The 22,236-nt window shown below is 42.0% G+C and overlaps 3 protein-coding genes across 6 annotated transcripts in view; 1 reads left to right on the forward strand and 2 right to left on the reverse strand.

Annotated features, from left to right (window-relative positions):
* The window catches only part of ATXN7 (ataxin 7), a 95,141-nt gene extending 94,903 nt beyond the window's left edge, over window positions 1-238 (reverse strand). The window contains exon 1 of the mRNA XM_083723518.1: window positions 137-238. The gene's annotated coding sequence lies outside the window, so the exon portion shown is untranslated. The remainder of the gene's footprint in view (window positions 1-136) is intronic.
* The window catches only part of LOC310837919 (uncharacterized protein C3orf49), a 405,030-nt gene extending 384,635 nt beyond the window's left edge, over window positions 1-20,395 (reverse strand). Inside the window, exons 1-5 of one of the 3 annotated variants that reach the window (XR_014560643.1) lie at window positions 19,726-20,395; window positions 17,583-17,917; window positions 16,622-16,752; window positions 14,041-14,151; window positions 12,116-12,859 (exon numbers count right to left, since the gene is read on the reverse strand). Coding sequence is in view for 2 of the 3 variants with exons in the window: in XM_083725156.1 (XP_083581282.1) it covers window positions 12,665-12,859; window positions 14,041-14,151; window positions 16,622-16,752; window positions 17,583-17,917; window positions 19,726-19,847 (894 nt within the window). In the remaining variant the exon portion in view is untranslated. Of the gene's footprint in view, window positions 1-11,534; window positions 12,860-14,040; window positions 14,152-16,621; window positions 16,753-17,582; window positions 17,918-19,725 lie in introns of those variants that run through there. The other 2 variants (XM_083725156.1, XM_083725157.1) reach the window with 2 other exon arrangements.
* Window positions 155-11,796, forward strand: THOC7 (THO complex subunit 7). Of its 2 annotated transcripts, none has more exons than XM_083725314.1 (8): window positions 155-281; window positions 2,049-2,166; window positions 5,747-5,874; window positions 8,329-8,415; window positions 9,339-9,396; window positions 10,156-10,222; window positions 11,239-11,308; window positions 11,515-11,796. In XM_083725314.1, the coding sequence occupies exons 1-8, from the start codon at window positions 263-265 to the stop codon at window positions 11,580-11,582; spliced, it is 615 nt and encodes a 204-aa protein (XP_083581440.1). In that variant the 5' UTR covers window positions 155-262; the 3' UTR covers window positions 11,583-11,796. The 2 variants fall into 2 exon arrangements, with proteins under 2 accessions (XP_083581440.1, XP_083581439.1); XM_083725313.1 differs by lacking the exon at window positions 155-281 and adding an exon at window positions 801-925 and having other exon boundaries at window positions 11,515-11,739.
* Window positions 20,396-22,236: the final 1,841 nt, after the last annotated feature.

The raw sequence follows: 22,236 nt of genomic DNA on the forward strand, positions 1-22,236 counted from the left end.
CCGAGCCACCGACCACCCCGCCTGCCCGCTGCCCCGAAAGCTCTCCCGCCTCGCTGCTCCTCAGGCCCCGGCCGCCCCCGCCAGCGACGACGACGACGACGACGCCACCTCCTCCCACTCCATGGCCGCCGCTTACCCGGCTGCCGTCGCTGCTGCTGCTGCTGCTGCTGCCGCTGCCGCCGCCGCCGCTGCATTGTGGGAAGCGGACGCCTGAGCCGGACCCACCTCGCTCGCTCGCCGCCTGCATCAGCCGCCCGCCGCCATGGGCGCCGTCACCGATGGTAAGAGGCTGGATGGATGGCTGGCCGAGCGACCCCGCGGCGTTGGCCCGGCACCGGGGGCGGCCTCTTCGCGGTCCTCTCCCCCGCGGCGCTGCCGCCTCGGATGGGCCCTGTTGCCGCCGCCGCGCTCGCTTTCCCCAGGCCTTCGCAATCCGGCTTCCCTCAGCCGCCGCCGCTCCTCTCTGCCCGCCCAAGAAGCCCGATCTCGCCCACCAGCCTCGTTTTCTGCTCCTGAGCGAGGGGCCTCGCGAAGCCTTTATTTCACGTGCGCGCGATCCTCCCTCCCCCCCAAATAATAATAATAATAATAATAATAATAATAATAATAATAATAATAATAATGCTGATTCCTCTCACTCTCCCCCCTGATCACATTTTAAATCCTCGCCAGCGAGACCCCCATCTGCCCCCGCCCCTGCCTCTTCGCCCTCAACCCAACCCAGCCTCCCCTCTTGAAGATGCCTGGAGGTGGTGGGCGAGTTTGCCTACAACTGAGCACATGGCGACCGTCAGAGCCGCAGGTGCTGCCAATCCAAAATAAATTTGGGGAGCCCCGATGTGCAGCGGCTCTTGCGCCGGGGAAGACTTGCATCTTTCCACTTCATCTTGCATTATGCCCCCACCCCCAGGGCGGGAAGCCCTTGGTGAGAGAGGGGCACAGAGTGGGAAAGGGGTGAGGGCTCAGAGGGAGAATGTGGGGGAAGATGCTTAACTGTGTGTATTGTTGTGTTATAGGATCTAGAGATCTCGCCTTCCGAAAAACTAGGAACTGGAATTTTATTGCGTAGGTCTGTGTGGATTTTGACCTCACACGGCAAATGCTAAAAAGATGTGTGTATGCTCGGTACATGCGCTCGAGGGGCACAGTGTGAGCCGCAGATAATGACCCTTTTCTGTAACAGGGCCTCTCGCCCCACATCTTGTGTTTGCGTCCCATGGCAGTGATTTAAAAGAATGGTTAGTTCTGAGAGGCCAATGGTGCATTGTGTCCCCCCTCCCCCCGCTCAGTTCCAGGTTTTGTATGAATGTATGTATGTTTGTTTTTGCAACATAGCCTTCTTCCTCTTCTGTAGCCCCCCCCCCTTTGATGTATTTTTGACAACCAAGTCAGTCATGATAAGGTTACGACCTGACGCTGTGGCCATTTAGCTATCCTCCTTATTATATACAGTGTACCTCCTGTCGTTCACACACCCTCTGGCTTCAGAACTTATTTCTGTGGTGATATAAACATTTCTTGACCATTTCCCCTCCTAATTCTGCCTTCATAAGTTTGTTTATACCTGTAATGAGGATAAAAGTTTTCTTTGCATTAGAAAAACAACAACCCTATTAATTTATAATATATTGCCACATTTGTGTGAGTCTCAGGCTATAATCCTGTGCTCACTTACGTGGGAATAGGCACCATTCAAATCACTAGGTGTTATTTCTGAGTTCACATGTGTAGGATTGTGTTGAAATACCTCATCTGTGTTGCTTGAAATCCATCCATGAATTGTCTCTCAGGACTAAACACTGTATGAAATCAACTAATAATTAAATAGTCCAGTGTAATCCTATGGGATGGCACTTCGGATAACAAAATATACTTACAGACCCCCTCACCCTAATACATACTTTCACTAAATAAACCCACTGGAACCAGGATTTACTTTTAAGTAAACAGTTTTAGGATCTGGGCAGTTGCCTTATCAAATGGCTACTTTCTGTGACAATAACCAACATATCATTGTTGCTCATTTTAAATTATTGCTTCTGCCTTAGATGAAGTTATTCGCAAACGACTATTGATTGACGGAGATGGTGCTGGCGACGACAGACGAATTAATTTGTTGGTGAAGAGTTTCATCAAGTGGTGCAACTCCGGATCTCATGAAGAAGGGTATTTCTGTCTTAACCTATAAAATAGAAAGTGGGAGCAGGTCATCAAACACCAGTTCTGCATAAATAAAAGCTTTTAGTTTTAATATCATGTGGGAATTGTGTCCAGTGGCAGATGTTGGTAACAACATTATGCAGTCGTACCTTGGATCCCGAACGTTTTGGCTCCCAAATGCCGCAAACTCGGAAGTGAGTGTTCCAGTTTGCGAACATTCTTTGGAACCCGAACGTCCGATGTGGCTTCCCCAGCAATCAGAAGCTGCACCTTGGTTTCCAAACATTTTGGAAGATGAATGGACTTCCAGAACGGATTCCGTTTGACTTCCAAGGTACGACTGCATCCAAATTTCAGAGTTTGAAAGTGTCTTTTGGGAAAACAAATATTTAAACACTCTAAATACTATAGTGAAGTGTAAACAATTGAAATCCAGCTATGATACATCAGTTCTTTAATTACTTGTCAATTTCAAGTACCGTATTTTTTGCACCATAACACTCACTTTTTTCCTCCTAGAAAGTAAGGGGAAATGTCTGTGCGTGTTATGGAGTGAATGCCTGCGGGTGGCGGGGGGGATCTGCTGCAGTCGTGAGCAGAGGATCCATGGTTCCCCTTCCTTCCCTCCTCCGCGGTTACAAAGCATGGATCCACATGGATCCTCAGGATTTTTGCACTGGGCTGCTCCAAACTCACTGTCAGATCACATGTCTGTGGCCACAGCATGAACCACAAAAAGCATATATCCACTATTTCGTTTAGAATATTTTTTTTCTTGTTTTCCTCCTCTAAAAACTAGGTGCGTGTTATGGTCTGGTGCGTGTTATAGCGCGAAAAATATGGTATATTCTGTTGAACACCCACTCTAATAGTGGGAATGTTTTTGGCAGCTGGGTTTTATAGCAGCTGGTGATCAGTATGAAATGGGCAAAATCGTTTGCCCTGGAAAGGTGTTTTGATCAACTGACCTTAAACAAAAACACTACGAGAGTCTTCAAACACAATCCTTTTAGTAAAGTAAATGCATAGCTGTGTTGTGTGCCGTCCATATGACTTCCTTCAGAGCTGTGCTTTTGGTGCAGGCCTACCACATTCCTCACATTAGGCTTGCTTGATTTTATTATTATTTGGGAAAATGCAATTCTGCCTCCAGATAATGGAGCCATTGCAATGCAGTTGCCATGCGGAATGTTGGCTGTTGTGAGTGTTGCAGGCACCTTGAGTACTGATTGTAACATCAATGCTACAATGTAATACAAATGTTGATTGTACAATATTGTCATTGGGTGACACTTGGGAGATTAATTTTTTTTCTTTCTTAACGCTTTGGGGAGCATCCTACAGCAAGATCTGCCAGGATGAGCGGGTTAGGATCCAGCGGATCTCTAGCTGAGCCTGCGACATTTCTGGCACGGTCAGGCTATGCCCTCTTAACTCCCTCATCCAGGCTAAATTAAGCTGGCAAAAGGGTGGTGTACCTACAAGGATTGTTTTTCTTTCGCTCAAACCAGCTCAGCCAGCAGGAGGCCTGCTGCTGAAAGGAGTTTGGTATAATTTTATATCAGCTTAATTTGCACCAATTTGCTTCATGCCAGTTTCTTGTGTGTAGGATTGCTCCCTTATTTTGTTTTTTTGTAAAGGCAAACAGCATCAAGGATACACACTCATGCTCCTTTAAAGCAAGCCTTTGTATTCTTTTTATCCTGTTTATACAGCTCTGGAAGGCTGTATGTTCTTTCTGTTTAGCATTGGAGTTCATCTCTTCTTTCAAGAAAAAGTGAATGGCAGGATAACTTTTCCCAGTGCCGCTATCTATGCCATCCATTCCATGTGGGCTGGATGTGGCATTATTGCTTCAAGCATTATTGCTTCCAAGGCTATCACTCAGACGCTAAAATATGATGGGGCAGGCAGGCAACACTGGTCTGAAACAAGCTTTGCTTGAGATGGAATGGTTTTATCAGAAAAAGTATTTCTAAACTGGACTATAGCAATTTTTCCAAAGTGCTCCGAAGTACCAGACTTTTGTGGAAAAAGGATGTGTGGAAGGATATTCTGACTCTGGACTGATCTCCCCTTAGAGGTGTGGTGGTCTCCCATGTTGTTGGGTTACAGATGCCAAGGGAAAACATTTCTCTTTGTCAAGGCCTTCATGCTTCGATAAATAAGAGGTGTCCACCACATCAGCAATGTGTGCATTCTGTTTTAATTTGTTTGTTGCCTTTTTTAGTATATATATGTTTTTTGTTTAATTGAATTTTGTTCATATGTTTGGTGTACAGTGCCCTGGACTCTTTCTAGCGAATCGTGATCCATACATAAGTAATAGATATAGGGCAAAGGGCAAAGGACAGGATAGTATGTAAAATTAATTTTAGTAATTATTATTTATCTTTGATGAATACTTCCACAAGCCCAAGGATTCTGCATCAGGAAGTTGTATTCACACTTCTAGAAGTACAAGCAGTGCAAATCCATTTAGAATTAGTAGTATAAACATCTTAGGTCTGTCAAGTGATGTAATGAGCTTTTTGTTGCTGATTTCTCATCCAGATTTTAATCACTTACACTGTTCAATTTAAATACATTTGCATTTCGCACAGTGCTCAAGGACTGCTATCATCTTTTTATTAGCTCTACTTATTTCCCTTAAGGTTGAGATTCTAGGAGCATTTAAACCTCAGACTATTTACTGTGGCCCCATTTATGTCTGAAGTAAACAGTTTAAGGTATACAGTTTGATTACCGTAAAAATCAGCTTTCCTTGCTGTTTTGAAGCTGATACTAGCAGCAATTAGGGAACTTAGTTAGAAATGTGGATTCCCCCCTCCCCCCCCCATAACAGACTGATGTTGGGGGTGCTGCTTCACATTGTTTAAATTAATACATCTATAGCACCTGCTCTGGGCTTTTCAATAACTAAGGCCTCAGCCTTAACCATGCATACACTGAAGTAAATCTACAGAATTCAATGGGGCTTACTAGCAGGTAAGTGGGGTTAAGTTGGTCTCCTCAGCCTCAACTCACCCTTTTAGAACAGAACCGATGGCTGCATCTTGCCTTTGTGTAAACTTTAGTCTAAAGGATTACACAGAAGAATACTGTGCAATGCCTGTTTTACCCTTATTAATAGCCAACACAATGATTTAGGCAGCTGTTTTATGTCTTCTTGGCATCCCCCTTCTCCTCCTGACTATTCTGCATTGCTCAGATGTTGGTTAAAGGAAGCCTACCTCCTCCTTTTGCATGCATTCCCTCCTTGCAACTAACTGATATCAGTTAACCTGAGCATTTACAGAATGACAATTTGATAGCTGTAATAATAGACACATATATTAGGAGTGTAAGGGATCAGCTTTACAACAAATGTTCTTTTTTATATAGTGACTCTATTATGGTGATTATAAATGCCAGAAAAACACCACTAAGAGCAGGTAGCTTTGAAAGTAGCTGTGGGAGCCCTTAAATACACAAAAAACATTAATTTGTATCGATTTGCATCAGGCTTCAATTCAGCATTGAGCTCCCGAGAATCATTGTATGTCCATGAGATATTAAATTATTGAAATGCATAATACCTTTTCAGCTACACCCAGTACCAACGCATGCTGAGCACTCTGTCACAGTGTGAATTTTCAATGGGGAAAACCTTGCTTGTATATGATATGAACCTCAGAGAAATGGAGAACTACGAAAAAATCTACAAAGATATAGGTAAATACTGGATTTCCGACTGAATATTGTCGTCATACAATAAACAATGGTGATATAATTGTTTTATATAATATAATTACGCAAAAAGCAATCCATTCTTGCCACAGCGCAGTTCTTTCCATTTTATAAATTGAAACCTGAAACTGCCAGCTCAGTCGAGATAAGGCAGAGGTATGGTTAGCAGGTGCTTCATCTACTCAGATGGGTGGTATTCTCCCTGTCCTGAAGAGGGTGGCACTCCTGTGGGATTGGGGGGGGGGTAAACCTGTGACCCTCCAGATGTTGTTGGACTTAAACTCTCATTATCCTTGACCACTGGTTGTGCTGGCTGGAGCAGATAGAGGAGTTCTTGTCAGTTGACATGTGGAGAGCTACAAGTTCCCCAATGGTACTCTGAATGCTCAGGTACATAGTCTGGAGGGCTTCTTGATTCCTCCTTGCTATTGGAGACTAGGGTGGATAAAACATTTTTTTTAAAAAAAATTGTTTCATATGCATGTTAGCCCACCTTTGTATTTAAGCACAGGCCTGATAGCCATAGAGGATATGCAAACAGGTGAGTGAGCGGGCTGGTGGAGGAGGGATGGAGTTCCCATCCAGCATAGAAAAGCCATCCCTCCTCTGCCAGTCCCTAGGAAGCCAGTGATTTCTGTGAGCTTATTCACAAGGCTGTCTTAGCCCTGCAGATAATCACTAAGCAGAGCCAATGTGTCCTACCAGACGTAGTGCTGAAGGAGGCTTGCTTTGTAAATGAAGAATCAGTTTGATAATTTCTTAAATGTGAATATTTACCCTTTTCCTGTCAAACATGGATCTGATAAAAATAGCATATCAGTCACTGTGAGTTCATTTTTGTTTGCTTCTTTTTTGTGAGGCTGGGCCGAGGCAAACTGAAGCACTTTTGAGTAAACATGACAGGATTGAACTGTTAACCTCACAAACTGTCATGGGAGCTGGTCATAAGAAAGTCCCTATAGGGGAATACTTTTAAAAGACATTCCCTCTATAGGTAAAACAGGGGAGTATGGAAAAAATAAATGCAATGTGACAAATAGATGCAAGGGCTGGTTGTAAAGCATGCAACTTAGCATGATTTAGTGGTCAGATTTGCACACTTGTTTAGAAGAAGTACCAATAGGAAGCTTGAATGAAAGCATTGATTTAAATCAGTCCAACCTCCTGAAAACTCATGTTGTCTCTAATTGCCATTTAGCAACTTAGGCTGCTGCACCTGTTATGATCCTACCTGGACGGGGATAACCTGGCTTCCATTATCCCTGCCTTGGTAACCTCTCATTTGGACTACTGCAAGGTGTTGCAGGTGGGACTGCCACGGAAGACTGTCTTGAAACCTCTGTAAGCTCCAGGATTAGTAACTGGGACTGGGAAATATGACCGTATCAGACCACTGCTTTGCCAGCTTCCATTTCTGAGCTCCCAGTCCATTTCAGAGCCCAAGGCGGAGTGCTGGTTTTGACCTTTTAAGACCTTCAAGTCTTAGGACTAGGGTACCTGAAGAATCCCCTCTCTCCACATGTGTCTTCCCAAACCTAAGATCTTCTGAAGCTTTCTCAAGAAGCACCTGCTGGAGGAGATGCTGGAAGTAATTGGCCTTTTCAGTGGTGGCATCCTGGCTATGAAATGCCCCCCTCCATGGGCAGCTGCTTTAATGTCATTTCAGCACCAGGCAAATGCTTATTTGTTTTCCATGGCCTTTCAATCTACAGTGGTACCTCGGGTTACATACGCTTCAGGTTACATATGCTTCATATTACAGACTCCGCTAACCCAGAAATAGTACCTCGGTTAAGAATTTTGCTTCAGGATGAGAACAGAAATCGCTCCGGCAGCAGCGGGAGGCCCCATTAGCTAAAGTGGTGCTTCAAGTTAAGAACAGTTTCAGGTTAAGAACGGACCTCCATAACGAATTAAGTACTTAACCCGAGGTACCACTATATTCCATTTCTGATTGTGATTATTCTGGCACTGCTACATGGTGCTGCTTTTGTATGTTTTGCTATTCATTTGTTTTATTTACAAATCTCTTACCTCCTTGTAAGTTTCCCTGAGAACGTGGCTATAGAGTGTCATAGAAATATTTTAAATAAAATGAATAATAATCCTAGCTCCACATCAAAAAAATTGGCCAGTAAACAGATCAGATTTCATGGAGCGTACTAAAAATGGATCTTTTATTTGTCTGGTATATCTACAGAAATATTTATTTAAGAAGATCTGCATTCTGAGCACTCTGACAGTAATTACAGTATTAGAATACACAATGTATTGTGATTTATGGACCTATTCACAATGACTAGAGATGAAACCTGAAAGCCAGATGTTTTATGTAATGTTGCCACTTAACAGTACAAGTTTTTGAATTTTAATAAATAGGCGTTGTGACATTTATAGATTTGTGTCAAATTGGTTTTTTTTATTTTATTCTTCTGGAAGAAAATAACATAGCTGCCGCACATGAGAAAATTGCAGAGTGCAAAAAGCAGATTCTTCAGGCAAAAAGAATACGAAAAAATCGCCAAGGTAACTATTTATTTTGCAGTTAGTAATTGCTAGTTTTATATGAAGGGGCATGTAACATTAGTGATTTGATGCATATGACAAGCCTTCTCTAACTTGCCATGATTATTTTCACTTGTTATGAAAGATCTCGTTTAGAAATAAATATTGCCTATGCTGTCAGTCACTTCTTAGACTTGAACTTAAAGCATAAAGTGCCTGCCCTTTTGTTGCATTTCCTTGTGACATGAGTGGAAATAATGTCTTACTCGAAGTGTGGTTTCCCACAAATCATGATCGCAATCCATCTTTCAATCCTGTGTTTGTCATTCTGGTTTGCTGGAAATCTGTACTAATAGATGGGTTAAAACATGTCTCCCCTATGTGAGAGAGTAGTGTGGATCCCGTGATTGTAAGCTAGAGGAACGGGTGAAAGGAGTAGAGACATCATACCCATCCCTCTGGTGAATGAGTGTTATGAACTAGGAAGATTTCTTTTCAGAAGGGAGACTGGTAAAGAAGTGGGCAAGCCAGTATCACATCTGAAGGCAGCCCTGTTCAGGGAAGTTTTTAATGTCTGACAGGTTATTATTTTTTTATATTTTGCTGGAAGCCGCCCAGAGTGGCTGGGGAAACCCAGCCAGATGGGCATGGTCTAAACAATAAAATTATCATCATCATCATCATCACATGGGCAAACATTGAGATGTTTGGTACGGAGTTAAAGTTGAGGCTGTGCATATGCCAAGCAACAGAGCATTCATTCACCTGTCATCCCAGTTATATTGTTTTAATTATATTTCTTATGCTTTTAATTGTTTCTAGTCTGAAAGTTTGAGAATGGGCCAAGTTATAAACAAAAATTTTAAAATTAGTGAAATTACACTCTTACTTTGTGAAACTGGAATAAAGTCAGATATGATGCTTATAATCTTTTATTCTTTCAGAATATGATGCTTTGGCTAAAGTAATACAGCATCATCCGGATAGGCATGAAACACTCAAGTAAGTATGGGTCTAACACCTGAAATGAAACTGTGATAATACTTTATCAGAGCATCTGAAAGCTAGCAGTCTGAAATTAAAACAATATGGTGGTATTATTTGAAAGGGCACCACAGAAACTCACATAAAATGTTCACCTGTACAGAATATGCCTAGATTTAGTAAGTAATTCTAATTACAGTCACTGTGGGCATAGTCCAGTTAACACTGCATTTCGGTGTTCATTCAAGGCAGCAGAATTAGACTGTGCTTTTTCTGTAAAGGTGATGTTTCTGGGATTTCTCCATGCCTGTTGGACATCTTCCCTGGCACAATTCTGTCTGCTGGTTTGAATTATTCTAAGTGACTTGGAACCTAGGTAGCTTCTCCCACACAAATGTGCCCTTGTAGTATTTCTAGGCTGCCAGCACCACAGAGCTGGAGCTGATGGTAGGAGACAGGTCCATCTCAGTTGTGGTGCCCTTCAGAATGTGGTTCCCAAAGTCATGCCTGGTGAGGGTTTGCTTTCTTCTCAGTGTCTTTTTACTTCCCGGGCGTCTTAAAAATGACTCCTCTATCTTACATCGTTTTGCACTGTTTTAAGTGCAAGTGTTTTCGTATACTTGTTATTATTTGTGTAAGTTGCTCTGGGAACCACTGGGCAATTGAAGAGCATAATATAAATGATTAAAATTGAGTTATAAATGGAATTATTAATTAATAAATAATGCAAAAAAAGATAAGGTGTCTTCAATGGCAATATGCTAAATCTGTTCTCAGGCAGTTAGAAGCTCTGGGAAAAGAACTTCAGCATCTCTCCCATATCAAAGAAAATGTAGAAGACAAAGTAAGTTTTGCTGATTTTTTCTTCTTATTATTTTACAATGAAATACTGTATGGGTAATTCCGTACCCGTACCCTGTATGGGTAATTCTGTACCCGTACCCTGTATGGGTAATTCTGTACCCGTACCCGTACCCATGTAACATTTACAAGCTTTTTTAACAAAATATTTTGTGTTTTCGCTAATATTTTAGCCCTGCCCACCTGTCAAATTTGGCCTGCAAGGCAGATCCTGATAAGAATCGGGCCTTTGGGGCCAAAAAGGTTCCCTATGCCTGTTCTAGATAAGCCAACCTATTCAGCCTAGCTAGGGAGAGCCAATCAGGACTGGTCTACCTCCTCCATGGATGTGAAGGGAAGCTGGTAGAAGCTTTTACATGCTTCAAGAAATAGAGTGGGGGCCTAGTAGAGAAATATAAATTCTGTACTTTACTAAACCATAACATAGGCTACAAGAAATGTTTCATTTAAAATCCATTGCAGGTAATATCATACTTTCTTCATGCTGAGAACCTTGAAGAAGAAAATAATGTTAAAACATAGATTTTCATTGGGGAAAAGTATGTGTTTATGTGACAAACGTAATGCACTCAGTAAGTGGTGTTGTCCTAATTTCCTTGGATTTTGTTCCTAACATAAAATTTCCTGTCAATGTACCAAACGAGCAAGCAAAAACTATCAATACAGTAAAGGGTCATTAACCTATTGTCTGTTTTCTTGGAAAGGTCTTTAACTAAACTTTTTTTGGGGGGGGGATAGAGTAAATCTGAGTCATTGGGCATCCCATGCTTCTGGTTGCTTTACTCATGTATAAAATGCTATTTTGAAAATTCAGCTTTGGCAAATTATCTTTAAAATTATATAGAACATGTTAACTATATGAAAATTGTGTCTGTAGGTTGACATTTTTGTGGCTTCACCCATATACATTTACTTAGATGATGATTCATTGATGCAGAACAGAGAGAATCCAAAAGAAATATTTCATATGCTTCAGATTTTGTTTTTGTTTTCTTTTAGCTGGAGTTGAGACGAAAGCAGTTCCATGTACTTCTAAGCACCATCCATGAACTTCAGCAAACACTGGAAAGTAAGTTAATTCAGTATATAAAGGCATGACTTACTTTCCTTACTGCGTGGGTTCAGGTTTATTGTTGCTCCTTCCCTCATACACTCAGCTTGCCAAATTCCTGACCTCCCCTAAATTTCATCATAAGCTTCAATATGTCTACTTACTTTTTCTATGTTCATTTTAAAGTGAATGTTTTTAAACAACAAGCACAATATTTATTTCAGATGATGAGAAGCTTTCAGAAGCAGAGGATGCCTCAGATACACCAATGGTATCTGCAGATAAACAATAGACAGACCCTGGATATAGCTCTAAAGCCTGGAAGCCAATGGATACTTTTTTTTTCTTTTGGTCTCCTGAGAAATTAGATTGTATTTTCATTGGAATGCATTTGACTTAATGTTTGAAATGTCTTTTTAATACAATAAATACTTGGTATTACATACTTAGTCTTAGATTCACATTGCATTTGTATTCTGGAATTAAAATACTACTTTAGGCTTTGAGCTCTTTTCTGTCTTTTTCTTAGTTTTATTAAAATCTCCATATTAATGTTAACACATCAGTACAGCTATTTACAAACAACAAAAAGAAGAGGAAGGAAAACACATAAAATATAATACAGGAGCATGACCTTATAGTGGTCACTTATTTGATGTCACCTTAGCTCGCATTGCTATAAATTTAGTTATAACATAGAAAAAATGATATAAGGTTGAATAGCATTGCGATATTTCCAAAAACCCGTGAACAGGAATAATATCTATATAATGTCGTCATTTTGAGAGTTACATTTCAAGTAAGAGGTCAAGTTTTTTGAGGAACAGTATATCCCATATTATTTTAATCCGTTCTGCAATGTTAGGTGATTCTGTTTGATTTCCAGTGTTGAGTAATGTATGTTCTAGTCACCACAAAAGCCAACAGGTCACACTTAAAGCATAACTCGTAAATATATCTTGCATGTGTTGCCGTTTGAGGTGTTGGCAATAAACAAAGGAACACTCTTGCCTTCTGAGCTCAGCTTACTGAAGCTGTGAAATAGAGAACTTTTGGACCACAACAGCGAGGCCAAGAGCCTTGTTGTCTGGGAAGCCCAGGACCTCCATACACTCTACCTAGGCTTGCACTCCAGGGAGGTCACTTCAGTTTGACTTTCCCCCCGGAGGCGCACTCCATTGGCTCTTGAGAAATATGGAGGCCAACAAAAGGAAGAAATAGCAAAAACATGAATCGCTGCTGGCTTTGACAGTAGCATCAAATCTTAATCTACTTTGACCTTTCTGAGATGGTTAATCAGCTGTTAGAAGAGTCCCGGCAAGTGGCTCACTTTCAGCTTGAGTAATATTTTCAAAAGAAAGAAACAGAAGGATATTAGCAACAGCATTTACACGGAAAACACATGTTTTTCCGTTTATGCTTCTTTGTGGTTCTTAAGGAAACCCTTTGGAACTGCTTAGAGGACTGCAGTATCCTGTCTCCCAAAGACTCGCACTGCTGCAGCTCTGCACTTCTCAGAGCCAATAGCTGGATGGATTTTTCACTGATGTTATCCAAGAGATTATCCACCTGTTGAGAAACGTGGATGAAAAATGGTGAAGTATAGCAAGGTAAAACAAATTTGTTTGAACTGAAAGAAAGATGAAGGGTTTCAGTCACTTGTAATGATGGAAAATATTGACTATCCTCCACTATGTTATCAGCAATACAAAATTTGCCCATAGAACTGCAATGCGTGCAACACAACAGGCTGTGGACTTAATGTACATGCATTTTCTTACATGTGCAGTACATAGACAGAAGTACAGTGGTACCTCGCAAGACGAAATTAATTCGTTCTGCGAGTTTTTTCGTCTTGCGATTTTTTCATCTTGCAAAGCACGGAAAGTCTTCAAAAACCTCAAAAAAGGCTACCACACCGCGTGCTATGAGTTGCTCCTCGAAGTCAAGTCGCAACTGCACCCCCTGAATGCACGGTTTTAAGAAAAAGGAAACAAACTTGCAAGACAAAGGAAACAAACTTGCAAGACGTTTTCGTCTTGCGAAGCAAGCCCATAGGGAAATTCGTCTTGCGAAGCAACTCAAAAAATGAAAAACTCTTTCGTCTTGCGAGTTTTTCGTCTTACGAGGCATTCGTCTTGCGAGGTACCACTGTACATCCCTCCATCAGCTCAGGAGCTTCAACTTGAGAAAAGAGCTGAGCGCTGAACTAAAAGAAAAAAATTAAAATACGAATTTGTCACATGGGGGAGTCCAAAGAAGAAAAGTCACAATAAGAGTGTCTCATTACCCCCATAATCTGGAGCAACCATGGCTGGTTCCAGGATGAATCGACAGTGAAGTTTGGTCAACAATTCTTAAAGCGCAGATAATGAGCACTCTAAAATGTGTAGGGCTCACTTTCAATTAATGAGCGATACGCAAACCCACTGAAAGAAATGGGTTTGCTGTGAAAGTGACTAATATAGTGTATCATTCTTACTGCTCATAGTTTGCTGGTAGGCAGAAGGAAGAATTGGAGTCGGGAAGATAAAGGTCTATGGTGGAATTTAGATACATAAAAAACACTCTGAAAATGCTTTTTTTAACGTTTTGAAAAATATATTGAATTTGCCATAGCTCACCATCACCATCTAATGTCACATTTGTATAATTCACTTTACAACGCACTTACAAACATTTTATTTGCAGCTGTATAGCCAAGTCCTATGTTGCACCGTATAATTAAACAATGCTTTGATTCAAGATACCTGCATTTGAAGCTTCCCTAGTGTTATGTCTGAATGGTACCATACTGGTGGCATACTTTTCTTCTTCTTTTTGAACACTGAGAAATTTTTCTTTTTTGCCAAATAGGAAACCTGTTTTTTTGGGGGGTGGGAAACAAAACATTCAGACAAGAACAGAATTCTGTGATCCACATGAATGGGTGCTTTCCATTCTCTTCCATGAGAAAGGAACATGCCATACCTATGTAGACAATTTGTATTGTGAACACGGAAGATTTCCAGCCTCATAATAAATGGGGAAAGTTCATACAGGGAACTCCCAAGTCTGTTTGTCTCTATCTTAAATTTGCACCCCTTGTTTCCGCCACATGGTGCCCAAGTTGGCTAATACTAGTACATAAAATGCAATGAAACAAAAAAATTAAAATGCAGATAAAAATAAAAACAGTTAAAATTAATTTAACACATTTATGCATTGGCTTATAGGCTACAGGCTGTCAAAAATGTATCTTGATATGTTCAATAAGTAGGGTGAAAATATGTGCAGTGCAATCCCATTTAAAACATTGTGGATGACTTCTCACCATGAAAGCTCCCCTACCTTTATAGTGCATTCCTATAAGGAAGACACAGGCAAACTTGGCCCTCCAGATGTTTTGGGACTACAACTCCCATCATCCTTGACCACTGGTCCTGTTAGCTAGGGATGGTGGGAGTTGTAGTCCCAAAACATCTGGAGGGCTGAGTTTGCCTATGCCTGCTATAAGGTATATGTCTATAAGAGCTATTACACTTGTTAGCTTAAAAAAATGGAAACAACATGTTTAAACAATGGAAGTTAAGCAACATAAGTTCCCTGGGCCCTCTGTTTGGTTACTGTTAGCAATGGAGTACTGGAGAATATATACCATTTCTCTGATCTAGCAAGGCAATTTTGTGTTGAATTTTCAGGGTATGCTGCACACAAGCTTCCTAAACCAAGATGAATCTAGGCTATTTTCATTTATTCTTTTTCTTCTTCTTTTTTTAAGATTCACCAGGCACAGTTTTCTTTTGCCACATTTATGAACAAATAAAAAGAGGAACAAACTTAATTTCGGTTCTGACCAGCAGAGGGCTTCAGCAACCAAACAAAATTTGAATTGGACAAGAAGTCCTGTAGGTTTTCCCCCTGAAGAAACCAGCTGCTCAAAATTGGGAAACAGCGCTGGAAAAAAAGAGAATTCCTCCTTTGGCAGGAAGTTGTCTTTGAATTGGGTTTTAGAAACTGAAAGCCTGTTTCCCCGCAAGCTTGCTCTTTAATCTAGCCTGCCTAGTTTATTAACCTTTACTCTCACAGGTCAAGTAGTTATATTATGGGCTGCATCCTAATCCACAAGACATCTGCATTATATTAACCTTTATGCTTCTGCATTTAAGAAGAGTTTGGATTTGATATCCCGCCTTTCACTCCCTTTAAGGAGTCTCAAAGCGGCTAACATTCTCCTTTCCCTTCCTCCCCCACAACAAACACTCTGTGAGGTGAGTGAGGCTGGGAGACTTCAAAGAAGTGTGACTGGCCCAAGGTCACCCAGCAGCTGCATGTGGAGGAGCAGGGAAACGAACCCGGTTCCCCAGATTACGAGACTACCGCTCTTAACCTTTACACCACACTGGCTCTTTAACAAAACAGTTGCACAACGCAGATAAGATCAAGCAATGTAGAAGCAAGAACTGTGCAACCAGTGATCACCCTTCAGTCTGATTATAGTGAGTTTTTTCCAATAACTCCTTTAATTTTGCAATATTCTTTTTTTTTAATGGAGTGATCCGTGCTGTACATAGGTGATCAAAGCAGCTGTAGGTGTGGATGCTAGCACAGAAAATTCATTTCAAAAGGGGAGAAAGAGCCATTGTGAAGGGACAGCTAAATAGCTCAGAAAAATATTGTTATTGTTATTATTAAAAGTTGTATACCACCCTTCATCTGCAGATCTCAGGGTAGTTCACAACATAAATACCGTATTTTTTGCTCTATAAGACTCACTTTTTCCCTCCTAAAAAGTATGGGGAAATGTGTGTGTGTCTTATGGAGCGAATGCAGGCTGCACAGCTATCACAGAAGCCGGAACAGCAAGAGGGATTGCTGCTTTCACTGCGCACGATCCCTCTTGCTGTTCTGGCTTCTGAGATTCTTTTTTTTTCTTCTTGTTTTCCTCCTCCAAAAACTAGGTGCGTCTTATGGTCCGGTGCGTCTTATAGAGCGAAAAATACGGTAGCTACTTTTACACATGTTATGTTTGAATTAATTCCGGAGTGCCCCATTTCAACAGCTTACTTGACAGAGCTACCTCTCCTCTCCAGTTGTGCAAGTACTTAAACTGAGTGACTTAAAAACTTTGTGCAAATGTACATAAATGCCATATTTTAAAGTGAGCATTTTCTTTCCAAACATGTGCACTGAGTTGGCATGTGTATGCGTGCGTAAAGTGAATAAGATAGAAGCTCTAGGGTCTCAGCTGATACACAGGTAAAACACCAGACTCGCTCTATAAAGAAACGAGCTGGTTGCCATTTAATAAATGCAAGAAATTCAGTCTGATTCCCAGCAATCATCCATTACCTTTCGGATCCCAGGTGGCAGAGACACCACTGAGATGCGGTGCATCATCCGTCTTGCTTGCACAACCATGTTTGTCCCGTGCATGCTTTGTGCATGTTCTTCCACGATGTTTACATCCAGCTGAATTGATGCTTCAGAGAGGAAGGAAGAGGAAAGAAAGGATACAGAGCGAGTCAAAATGGCGGCAGTTTCATTACTGATAAAAGATCAAATCTGTTCATTCTAGATTAGGTAACCTGGAATTAATATGACTGTTCCTTGGGCCAGGAGCCCAAGGAAGACCCTTATGCAGATCACAAAAGACCCTTATGCAGATGCAGTACATAAAGAAACAATGCCTTTCCCCCTTCCCCATGCACTAAAGGTAAAGGGACCCCTGACCATTAGGTCCAGTCGTGGCCGACTCTGGGGTTGCGGCACTCATCTTGCTTTATTGGCCAAGGGAGCCGGCGTACAGCTTCCAGGTCATGTGGCCAGCATGACTAAGCCGCTTCCGGCAAACCAGAGCAGCGCACAGAAACGCCGTTTACCTTCCCGCCGGAGCAGTACCTATTTATCTACTTGCACTTTGAGGTGCTTTCGAACAGCTAGGTTGGCAGGAACAGGGACCGAGCAATGGGAGCTCACCCTGTCGCGGGGATTCAAACCGCCAATCTTCTGATCGGCAAGTCCTAGACTCTGTGGTTTAACCCACAGCGCCACCCGCGTCCTTTCCCCACTTACTACATTATACTTAAAGGTAAAATGATCCCCTGTCAATTAAGTCCAGTCACGAACGACTGGGGTTGTGACGCTCATCTCACTTTACAGGCCATGAATTTTACGTGCTGTGCTTAGGCCACAATATAGGGACTACATTATATATTTTAATAGGCACCCTTGAAGCATGCTATGTGTGCCCAGTTTGCCTTAATTTAAATTTTGCGCACAAAGTGGTCATTGGTGAAGGGAGTTAAGTTACCGTTCCGTAAAAGCTTCTTCCTTTTCAGTCCTGGAAATACTTTGGGAGAAGGTAAGGCCCGAATAGGCCTTGGAAAGGCATGATACTTAGAGGGAACAGAAGTCGTCTTAGACATCACTGGTTTTGGAGAGCCATCTTCACCATGGAGCTTGGCCTTCTTCCTTGCCCTTTGATAGAAAGGGAATAACTTCCTCATTGTTGCCCTAAACTGTTTCATAAGGCTCTTTTTCTTGCCCACGTAGAACTCAAGAGTTTCAGAGTTGTCAGACAGCTGTCCTTGAGGCATCCGCCTATCCTCCTCTCTCACCAAATGAATAGGCATGATTCTTTGCCATCTGAAAATAAATAAAGATAATGGATAATTACTGACTCTTCCAGTGAGTAAGCCGCCCACAGTCCTGGTTTATGCAGATGGATCGCTGTATTGTTGTAGACATACTGAAACAAAACTTTGCACTGACACGTGAGGCTGCATTTTTGAAATTCAACATAGGGCTTTTAGGATTTTGTACCATTCCAATTTTTGTTTAAAAAGAGCACCTTTTTAACAAAGTAAAAAGAAAAGTACAAACTTAGACCTTAACTTTTGTAAATGAATTCCCTGTGCATAATGGGTTAGTAATAAGGTTAGCGATCGAGCTGAATGGTCTTGGATGCCTTCCAACTGAGTGGTTCTATGGAGTCTAGACATTAGAAGGACTGCTAAACTGGTCCAACATGCTGGACAGGTCTGGTTTGGCCAAGTACTGGTGATTTGTTGCTGTAGGACCTAATGGTTGGAGACCTCCTAGGAGAAGAAAGAGCCTTGTCAGGGTGGCGGTCACCTTCCCCTTCCATCCTCCCAGCTGTGGATTGTGCTAATTTTGTGTACACAGTCAAGCTAAGAGAAGGACAGAGGGCTGAGTTGTCTTCTGTAAGAATATTATAAGTGCTGCTGGCATTTCCCTGAGAAATCTGATGGGAGCTTTGGGACCTCTGCAGGAGTTCAGCTGTATCTTCTTCTTCTGTGCTCAACTTCCAAAGCCCGCAGCTGGGAAATAACTTTCTTAGGCTCAACCTAAAAGCCACCCCTCAAAAAGGAAGAACTTGAAAACTTGACATGTTTTGATGACCCTATGGTTGCTCCTAATTACCCAATTTTGTAGAGTTTTCTTCTTATGGCCCAACATGAGTAACTTTGCTTCTCTCTCTCTCTCTGTCTCTCTCTATATGCAAATAAAGCAGATATCACAAAATGCCAGCATGCCTCCAGAGACCTCTTTTCAAGAAAACAGAATTCAACAGGCATTCATAGCACCTGGCTCTCCAGAATTTTCGCCAAGCAGAGAACTGTGGCATATGTAGCTATAGAGCTGCCTTCCCCATCAGGATGCCCTCCAGATGCTATGGACTACAACTCCCATCAGCCCCAGCCAGCATGGCTGCACAATGCCAAAGCTAATAGGAGCACGACATTATGGGAGTTGTAGTCCAAAACGTCTGCAGGTTGGGGCAGGCTGCTATAGACATCGCTCTGCACATATCCAAGGTGGCTTCTAACAATTTTAAAGCATTCACCGAAAATACAAAAATTAGTACCACTATAAAAGAGTTAAAAACAGAGTTTGGTGCAGCAGGCACAACCCTAAAAGGCAGAGGAACAGCCTGTTAAAATGACTCAAGCCAATAGACTAGATGTCTCCTGGAGCAAGAATACTGTATTCATTCATTTCACTTCATATATTTATATAGTGCTTAATACTAAGACAGTCCCAGTTTACAAAACACTCAATCCCATGTATGTATTCTGTACAACAAACAATGTCACTGAGAAACAACAATGCAAACCAAACAATCGAGGGTTCGCACACACCATAAACATCCCACCCCAAAGAAACCTAGGAACTCTAGTTTGCTAAGGGTGCTGGGAATTGTAGCTCTGTGAGAGCAACAGTTCCCAGATTTCGGGGAGAGGGAATGCGCACTAAATGTGCTTTGCATGTATGGTGTATGCAGCCAAAATCCCCCCCAAGGCAAAAAGCATAGCTGTGCCTTTTGAAAACATCTTCTGCATCAGGAAGCCCTTGACCAGACGTGTGACAGAAGTTCCTGGGGAATTTCCACAACTTGTTTAAGGTGCAAGTGAAGAATTAGTGTGGCTCACCTCTTGGTCTCTTTCCCTTTCACTTGGATGGCTTTTCCCTGAGCTTCATGCATCTTTTCACTAGGAGGTCTTCGCATGCAGCTCCGAAGAGGACCAGGAAAGCACCTTGGGTTGTGGCGCATAGCTCTTTCCTTCCCACGCTGAGTAGATTCCTAATAGGGAACCTTTATGTGCATTCAGGGCTTGGCGCTTCCTTGAAACACCTTTCCTTGCCTTGTAAAGATTCAGGCAGGTTGTGTCACGAAATGGCTCTACTTATTGAGAATCACACAGCCTAATAACAAATTTGTCAAAGCCCTGGGAAATTCCACAATACACAGCTCCTCATGGCGTGGTAAATTCCTCCTCAGAGACATGACACATTTTTGGACTTAGCACAAGAGGACGGAGTGAAGTCTATTTCATCCTCACATTACAAGGGTGCGGATTCTCCTCAAAGGCTGCCACCTTCCACCTTGCAATTCCTGGGTTTTCAAGATGCCCCTTTGTTTTGATGGCCGTGAAACAGGAGCTGCAAATATGATTCTCTCCAGAAGTTGTGGACTACAACTCCTATCAGTTCCAGCAAGCATGGTCAGTAGGGATGAAGGGAGTTGTAGGCCACAACACAGGAGTCTAGGAAACTGTGGGATAGCTCAGTCGGTAGAGCAAGAGACTCTCAATCTCAGGGCTGTGGGTTCAAGCCCATGTTGGGCCAAAAAGTTTACTGCATTGCAGAGGGTTGGACTAGATGTGTCTGTGGGAGGGGGGTTATTTGTTTTGAGTTCTCCTTTTGTATCTTTATGTTGTAAACCACCCTGTGCTCTTTGGATGAAGAGTGTAGTAGTAGTAGTAGTAGTAATAATAATAATAATAATAATAATAATAATAATAATAATAATAGATTCAGGTAGGTAGCCGTGTTGGTCTGATGCAGTGTGTGTGTGTGTGTGTATATATATATATATATATATATATATATATATATATAAAATAAAAGAATTGTCCAGTAGCACCTTAGACACCAACTAAGTCTGTTCTTGGTATGAGCTTTCGTGTGCATGCACACTTCTTCAGATACACTGAAACAGAAGTCACCAGACCCTTATATATAGTGAGAGGGTGGGGAGGGGTATTACTCAGAAGGGTGGTGGGAATGGGTGATTGACTAATAGGTGTGGTAGACCTGTTGACGACTGTTAACGACCGCAATTGGTCTTACAGGAAAAAGCAAGTGGTGAGATGGCTAAAAACAGCTTCATCATGTATAATGAGATAAGAATCCAATGTCTCTATTCAGACTAGGTCTCTTCGTGGTTTTAAGTTTGGTAATAAGTTGTAATTCAGCAACTTCTCTTTCCAGTCTATTTCTGAAATTCTTTTGTAATATGACAGCTACTTAATAATAATAATAATTCCTGCCTTATGATGCCGTTTAGGAATTATTGCCACCTTTCACTCACCCTTTTCCTTGTACCTAGAATACTGATGGCCACAGAATGAGGATTTTGCTGTGGTAGGGAAGAGATATGTTTAACAGTAGCTGCAGCCTTCAGCTATCAATAAAAATACAGTGGTATCTCGGGTTACAGACTCCGCTAACCCAGAAATAGTACCTCGGGTTAAGAACTTTGCTTCAGGATGAGAACAGAAATCGTGTGGTGGCAGCAGGAGGCACCATTAGCTAAAGTGGTGTCTCAGGTTAAGAACAGTTTCAGGTTAAGAATGGACCTCCGGAATGAATTACCGTATTTTTTGCACCATAACACTCACTTTTTTCCTCCTAGAAAGTAAGGGGAAATGTCTGTGCATGTTATGGAGGGAATGCCTACGGGTGGCATGCCTACGGATTTTCCTCCTCTAAAAACTACGTGCGTGTTATGGTCGGGTGCGTGTTATAGAGCGAAAAATACGGGTAAGTTCTTAACCTGAGGTACCACTGTATAACTTCCTTGAAGCAAGGAGTCTTTGGTGGCATTCACTGCTTTCTGTGTGCACACAGGAAGTTTGTTTCAGTGAATGAATCCAAGTCTGCCCAAGAGGACTTGGAGATGGATTTTACCTGAATGCAAGCGAAGACACCTGTCAGTCACCCCTCCCAATATTCCATTCCCCCTTCCATTGCATTTTCAACCCCTGTCTGCCAGTCAATTAGCATTCCATAGCATGGCTACTGAGTAGTCTCAATCTTCATTGGTCTGTTTTTGGGGTTCTCCCCTTAGCTGTCCTCCCCACAAAGGTCCCCCCCGCCATTTCTCTTAATGCTGGAGTTTCCCCAAAATGGCTAGTCCCTCCCTTTTGCATGTGGATGGTGCCATTCTGGCTACATAAAGCTTTGGCACTCAAACCTGAACATTGGAAATGGAGGTTGTAGCTATGGGGTTACTAGCTGGGGTGGTTTTTTTGCTCCAGAGGGGTGCCATTGAGGCTCCCAGCCTCTGTGCGTATGTACGTGAATGCGTGTGGAGGGAATGCCAAACTGGATCTTTGACCCGGGTGAAATAACACCTAGTTTTGCCTCTGTAAGGGAAT

Source organism: Podarcis gaigeae (assembly GCF_964106915.1).
Source record: "Podarcis gaigeae genome assembly, chromosome: 2".
NCBI classification, from domain to species: Eukaryota; Metazoa; Chordata; class Lepidosauria; order Squamata; family Lacertidae; genus Podarcis; species Podarcis gaigeae.

Excerpts from the sequence above, each read along its gene's own strand:
- THOC7 (XM_083725313.1), top strand. The coding sequence starts at position 838 with ATGTGCAGCGGCTCTTGCGCCGGGGAAGACTTGCATCTTTCCACTTCA. Across the intron at positions 9,397-10,155 it reads GATAGGCATGAAACACTCAA|GCAGTTAGAAGCTCTGGGAA; the intron begins GTAAGTATGGGT and ends ATCTGTTCTCAG. Across the intron at positions 10,223-11,238 it reads AAGAAAATGTAGAAGACAAA|CTGGAGTTGAGACGAAAGCA; the intron begins GTAAGTTTTGCT and ends GTTTTCTTTTAG.